Source organism: Etheostoma spectabile, chromosome 5 (assembly GCF_008692095.1).
Source record: "Etheostoma spectabile isolate EspeVRDwgs_2016 chromosome 5, UIUC_Espe_1.0, whole genome shotgun sequence".
In the NCBI taxonomy this organism is placed as follows: domain Eukaryota; kingdom Metazoa; phylum Chordata; class Actinopteri; order Perciformes; family Percidae; genus Etheostoma; species Etheostoma spectabile.
The window spans coordinates 15,571,249-15,578,412 of record NC_045737.1 but is presented as its reverse complement, the minus strand read 5'-3'; the positions used below and the strand labels follow the sequence as shown (position 1 = coordinate 15,578,412).

The following is a 7,164-nucleotide window of genomic DNA, read 5'->3' as shown; positions in this document are numbered from 1 at the left end:
GCAACGAAATGCAGTTTAGGTCTAACCAGAAGTGCAATAGCATGAGTATGTACAGTAATATCAAACTGGGACGCAGCTCTCTAAGCAGATTTCAGCATAATAAGCATCATGCTGAATGTGGCTTAAATGTACTACAGTTTTTTTTGTGGCATAAACACTTAGCTGTCACTCTACGATAAAAAGCAATTTCTCAGTGTTCTGTAATGCACCCACTTATACTCAGCCTTTTTATCTTATTCCATGGTCAACGCTTACAGCCTATCAGCGCTGTGTGGCAAGCACTGAGCTCACGCTGTATGCCTTTTTGCCTTTTAGATGAGCCATGTAATGGAGACAAATCCATCTTCTGCCAAATGGAGGTCCTAGCGCGATACTGCTCTATTCCGGGCTACAACAAACTATGCTGCGACTCCTGCAGCAAGCGCAGTGGAGCTTTGTCTCTTTTCTCCGAAGCAACTGAGATGGAGGAGCATGTCCGCTTCGGATCCGCCTCCCAGCTGTTAGAGACATTAACAGCCTCAGCCGTAGTCAACAGCACTCGCACTGGTAAACACGGCTCAGGCAAAGGATCCACCACATTAGTCAAAGCTGCAAAGCATGTCACAACCGCTCCCCCACTTAAGAAAACCCTGTCGAAGATCAACACTGCACCACGGCGGGTCCGACGACACATGGGTCTCCCTTATAGTAAGCTGCCCGCTATCAGCACATCTCCTCCAGGAAGTCCCACAGATGGTCAAAGGTCAAGCAGCTTGAAAGATAGTAGGTGGCCTACTGCGTATTCTAAAGTGGAAAGATGAAAGTGATGCCCTTCCCCTTCAGAACTCTTAATGTACAGCAGATAATCCAGCTTCATCTTGAGTCTTCTCACGCCATAAAACACCAGCAAGAGACAAACAAGGAGGGAGAGAAAGAAAAGTGCTGGTTCACTTTTTTGTTAAGAATTTTCAATCCCTTACAGGGAGCTCCCAGAGTATATTATTACTTAAACAGCCATGTGACTTTGCTTTCATACATTTCTTTGAGAGGAGAAAACAACACAATAATTTTAATGTAAAGGGGGCCCATGGTCCAAAGGGAATTTTCATCTGTGTCAAATGAAAAGCTTAAAGAAACACAGCACTGGTAGTTCATTATGAAACATTTTAAAAAATAGCCGAAGGACAGATTAATATTCAAAAAATGTATTTAATATACAACACTGGCTCTTAACTTTTAACAGTAGATATTACAAAGAAATGGTTGCTTAATTCCAACCCAACCTTTTAAAGGGAACATTTTTAGATTAATTTACCTTAAGTGAACACCTTTGGAGTCATTGGAATGGTTATATGACTTTTTTCCAAGTCGAATGCTGATTGTCCTGCTCGCAGGAAGTATGGCGTGATATCAGGTCTTGCAATGTTACGAATTTCTTCAAGGCACTGCACACATATGCCCATTCAGGGAACCGGCAAACAAGGTAGCAAGGGACTTTTTCACACTATTGTCATGGCTGAGCCGGCAAAAAAGAAGCAGAAACTAGGAAAGCATTGTCAAAGGAACAGAGAAAGAGGAAACGTCAGACTGACCAAGCGAGGAGTCAGACCCAAGTAAACATTGGAGCTGCCAAATATCTATTCTGAAGCTGTAGGGGGAGCTTTATAGAGAAACCTGCGAGAAAACCGCAAAGAAATGGCCAAAACTGCATAGCGCCCCTTTTACCCAACAACTCTTGAAGCTTCCTTTGATGTCAGTATACGTATGCATGTCTATTAAAACACTTCTATGTCAAATATGTAGACTGAATGGGGGATTTAATATTTCCATACATTTGAAGTTGAAGATGATGGAGAAGTTAGGACAATTTAAAATGGATCATATGATGCAGCTGAAAATTCCCTTTTTACTTGAATGTTACAGACTGCCATTATCTTGCCAAAAAATGTAAGTGTGAAGCTTGACTAGTAGAGAATTCAGTTGTCCCAGTACTTGAGGAGTCACTGCATGTACTATATCGAACACCAGATTTAATTTGACCACATATGGAAAGTGGCCAAACCAGTAAAAACCATTAGAAAAAAAATTGTTGGAATTGTATAGATTTTTTTTTTTAAATATCCAGTAATGTCTGTTAAATGGCGTTCTACAATTTCTATGGAAATGGATATTTATAAAGGTTCCTGTAAATACTGTACATGAAAACGTCAGTATTATTTTAAGAAGCTGAGGATGCCATTTTAATCAACTATAATACCATATATGTGTCTCCTAATGTTTACATTTTCAGCACAATGTGTTACATGGACATAAACAACTCAATGACTCTTAATGCTGTTGCAAATTTCCTGAAGGAATGTTTTAAAAGAATAGTTCAACATTTTCAGAAATACCCTTGTTTGCTTGCTTGCTTTCTCATAGTTAAATATGAAGATTCATACCAGTTTAATTTCTCGGCTTTAAATATAAAACATTCAGCCAGTATAAATACTGCTTAGCATAAATACTGTAAGCAGGGGAAACCGCTAGTCTGGCTTCAGCCAAAGTAAAAAAATAAAAAAAAAATAAAGCCTACCTACACCTCTGAAGCTCTCTCATTATGTAATATATTGTTTGTTTAATCCGTGCAAACCTGATGTGTTAAAAACAACACCATAGGATTTTGTTACCTTCTGACAGAGCCAGGCTAGCTGTTCCCCTCTAGTTCTAGTTATAGTGCTAAGCTAACCATCTCCTGGCTGTCAGTTCATGTGTACTAAGCAAACATAAGAATGGTGTTAAAGGCCTCTGCTAACTTTTGGCAAGAAAGCAAATAACCACATTTCCCTAAATGTCAAACTATTCCTTGAAGAAGCATCTCAAACACATTACTTCATCCCGGCCTTTACCTTTTTTTAAATCAGAAGTTTGAACAGTGCTAGGCCTCAACCTTTCTAACTCATTATATTGCCCTCCTTGTGGATGTTTTTGCCCACAAAGGTTGAAGCTGTTAGGTCAAAGAAAGGAACTAAGTAAGTAATGTATTTAACAAGTGTTCTCAATACTGTATGTTATACACAGCAGGTGCTAGTTCAGCATGAACAGACATGGAGAAAATTTCTCCATGCAACTAAAATGAAACTTCTACTTTGATGTGCCATGAAAAACACAAAAGCTCATCTTGAAAATTAATTTTAGTGTAGTCAAATTTCAATTCACTTAAAGCTCCATTAAGCGGTTTTCTTTTTACCACTAGGGGGCAGAAAGACTCCCAAACAAACTCACATAGTTGCATATTTTACACATCCAGCTGAAAGAGAGCAACAGGAATCACAGTTCTGTCCACCTAATTTAAATCCATTTAAATCCAGCATTCACTCTCCTTTTAGCTCGGTTTTGGTCTCTACCAACTTCTGAGGGAAGTAGCTGTCTCTTTAGCTTCTAGATGTTCCGCTTTCTTCACCAGCTACTCGTGTATTTCAGCTCTCTGCTGTTTGAAGCTTTTTGATTTGATCTGTGGTAGTTGAGGAGAGCCAAACCAATGTGCTAAAAGTGGTGTAGGGGTACAGGTTTTTATTCTCAGGTGGTTCAGCGCTGTTGCGTTACACAGTCATTTGGTTCAATTTTACTAAACAAATCTCGCTTAATGGAGCTTTAAAATCATCACGCCCACACATATTCAGTCTGAACAAGGTTTTATTGTACATTTTGTGTTTGCAGGAACAAAGCCTCATTTTAAAATGAAATTAAAATTTACTCTATGTAGAACATGTTTTTTCCAAAGTATTTTCTAAATGGCTTTTTTTATGGTGTAAGGTTCAGAAGAGAGAAAGCTATTTATAAAAAAAAGAAAAAAAAGGATATCCTCACAACCACCATGCATCTGACTGCAATAGCAAAGACACAGTTTTGTGTTTTCAGCAAATAAATAACTATTCACACTCACTTCTGTGTGCCAATGTATAGTACATGTATATAGCATTGAGTACATGAATATTTATTGAAAGTTAAAGCTTTGTTTTTACAGTATTTGCAGTGCCAGCTGGTCAATAAGCTGCAGCACATAAACCATTGAGTCACATTTATCACCATTTTTCTTCCACATTTTCAAATTTTAAAAAGATTTCTACTTCGATTTTAAAATACATAATAGAGTAGGAATTACATTGTTTTTTGCAAACAATTAGATGTAAATATACATGCTCAATTTTTAGATGTTTAGTCTTTGTCAGAAAGCTGTCTTTTCACAGCTGTTTCGTAGAAGTTAACAGAGCTGTTACAAACAGTGAAGTGTACTGACAAATGCTTTATTTTAACAAATAAAACATTAATAGTGTAGTACCTAAAAACCAGTAATGTTGTTTTTATGCTGTTTGTAGATGTCAGTATTTTCTAACCATTTTACATTTTCCTCCCTTGTTCTTTTCACCCCCATTACTTGCTGCCTTTACAACATTGCTGCTAATGTTATACAGAGCTTGTAATGATAAAATAGGGTAGTTGTAGATGTTACATTGACAATCCCTGAGCCTCAGACAGATATTACTGCATAGGATTCTCCATGTACTGTATCAATACCCCTGTGCTATCCATGCATTGAAGTATTACGATTGTCATGACTGTCAAGTGACTCTCTGCTCTATTTGCTTTTCTATGTATTTGTGTAGATTGAAGTGTACACTACTGATGCTGTTTGTTGTAATGGGGAGCACATAGCAATAAAAGACATGAATAACTACTTTGATGTCTTGTCTTCTCCTCCCTAATTTCTGCATTTGTGAGGTTCAGTATTGCAGCATTGAAGCGAAAAATATGATCAGTGACAACCATGTATAATAAGTCAAATAAAAGACACAATTAGTAGGAATTTCCCACAAAAAACAATATAGCTAAAAAGTAATCCCTCCCAATCATCACTTATGACCCATTAAAGTCTATGGCGGTGTCTGTATCCGCAGAGCCCCTGCCCTCTGGCTGTATCTTCCTATTTGCGGTGTTCGGGATGTTTCTGAGCATCAACCTCTATGATAACAGCAACCAGTTGCCAGATCATGAAGCATGCGTCCAAGAGGAAGCCATGAAAATGGCAGACACAGCACCAAAAAAAACATGAATATAGCAAGATAAAACACCAAGTTAACAATGCTTGTTCCAAAAGCTTGTTGTAGATTCTATACAGTCAATGGTAGCAAGCCTAAACATTAATTTCCGACATGTTCCTATCTGTCAGCAGCTCGGACACACTGCTGTCCACGCTGACGTACCGTCACCCGTTTGGACACAGATGTTGTCCGTAATGTCTCTGGTTTGGGCTCTGCCCACGGGAGACGGGACAGCTTGCGTCAACGCAGTGTAATAACTCCTGAAAATAATGCCCATCTCGCAGATGTATCTGTCTCTTCAGTCATCTCAACCATTGAATACAGCAACAGGAAATAATACTCTAATACTCTTTTTTTCCTGTGAAGAAATGTTTAGCAGTGTTGGGGAATTCTTAAAAAAACAAAACACCCATAAATGTTGCGTTATAATGTGTTGTAACTCAGGTTATTGAGATTGTATCGGGTATAATACTTAGTAATGCGTTATATTACTGCGTTACAACTAGAAGGAATACATTACTGTAATTGCATTACTTTTGTAACGTTTTACTCCCAACGCTGCAAGTCAGTCAAAAGCAGAGTTTAAGGGCGTGCCACGCTAGCAGCTAAGCAAGTATTATAACGCATGTTATAATACTTTTCACGGAAGTAAAGGCTGGACTACAATAGAGCTGTTTGGAGCAGTTTGAGAAGAGTGTTTTTAGTTGGAGATGGTAAGTCCCTTAGGGGTGGACTTGGGTGACGTCAGTCACTGGCGTTACCCATTGGTTTGTGGACTGCCATTTTGAAGCAGTGACTTTGGCTTTACTTATCAGGCCTGGAAGTTGCTTCTTGATTGCAGTGGCCAACACCGTCATCGATGACAGTGTTGGCTCGTTACGGGCCCCCCTACTACAGCATGGGATGACGGCGCAATGTCCACTAGTAGGCTACCATGAATAGGACAGGATATGACTGACAAAATCAGGAGTAGTCAATCCGCACCACAACAACAACATTTAAAAACTCTGGTGAATGCGCACCATAACACATGTCAAAACACACAAGGTGCCTTTTTTGAGATTGTTGTGGCCCAAAATGCCTGATTTCGCAGGAGCTTTTGTAAAAAAATTGCACCAAAAGTTGCGTTGTCTTTTGTATGTTTGTTACAATGAAGTTGAGGAAGAAATTAGCACAAAAAAAAATCCGATTTTTTTGTGTAGTTCTTTAAAAATAAAAGGAAACTTGTTTCGGGGAGGATAATAATTATTAACATTAATGAATTACTCTGGGCTGAGATTTCCTAGTAACCTATACCAAAAAGGCTCAGAACGTTGCAAATGTTGGTAAAGTAGGAAAATGGCTGGTGGATTTAAAACAAAAAACTAATAATTTATTGAATGAATTAAATATGAACATATCTGTTACTGGCAGCGGCTTGTTCATCTTTACATTGTTAATTTCCTATCCTGGGCTGGGACACACATTCATACTGTTTGATAAAGCACTTATTAGACTTTAACTTCTTATTGCACCTACAATAACGGGCGTAGTTGTCCTCAATGTAGGTCATCCTGTACATCTCATCTACAGTTTTGAAAATGAATTTGACCTGTACTTTTCACTCCTGCTTAGTCAGTGGCTCTCAGGGACTGCTGGGATTGCCGCGAGTAATGAAAATGCAATAGGGAGAGTCACTGCCTGATGTGAGTTGAGTTTAGATTTAAGTTGTGCGTGCTCAGATTCATACGGTTTGTTAAAAGACTGCAGATGGTAGATGTGTAGGGAGGGACAGACTCTTAGCTAGTGCGCATTTCTGTCTGAATTGATGCTTGACCCTTTTTAAACCGCACGGCTTTACAAAGACATCAACTACAACCTAACTTCCAGCACCAGGTTACCAGCTTTAACCTCAATTCCTGTTAAAACCATAAACACTTCAATTCAATTCAATGTAATTTATAGTATCAATTCACAAGAGTTATCTCAAGACACTTTACGGATAGAGTAGGTCTAGACCACATTCTATAAATTTACAAGGACCCAACCATTCTAGTGGTTCCCTCCAGAGCAAGCAACTGTGCAACAGTGGCAAGGAAAAACTTCCTTTTAGGAAGAAACCTCG

At 38.7% G+C, this 7,164-nt stretch overlaps 1 protein-coding gene and 1 long non-coding RNA gene across 2 annotated transcripts in view; both read left to right on the top strand.

Annotated features, from left to right (window-relative positions):
* adamts3 (ADAM metallopeptidase with thrombospondin type 1 motif, 3) overlaps nucleotides 1-4,696 on the top strand; it is a 170,905-nt gene extending 166,209 nt beyond the window's left edge. The window contains exon 22 of the mRNA XM_032516121.1: nucleotides 316-4,696. Coding sequence (XP_032372012.1) covers nucleotides 316-800 — 485 coding nt within the window. The 3' untranslated portion in view covers nucleotides 801-4,696. The remainder of the gene's footprint in view (nucleotides 1-315) is intronic.
* A 453-nt stretch (nucleotides 4,697-5,149) lies between these two features.
* Nucleotides 5,150-5,431, top strand: LOC116690125 (uncharacterized). Its single transcript, XR_004332175.1, has 3 exons — nucleotides 5,150-5,247; nucleotides 5,345-5,346; nucleotides 5,391-5,431. It is a non-coding gene; the product is annotated as an uncharacterized LOC116690125 (long non-coding RNA).
* The last annotated feature ends 1,733 nt before the right edge of the window (nucleotides 5,432-7,164 follow it).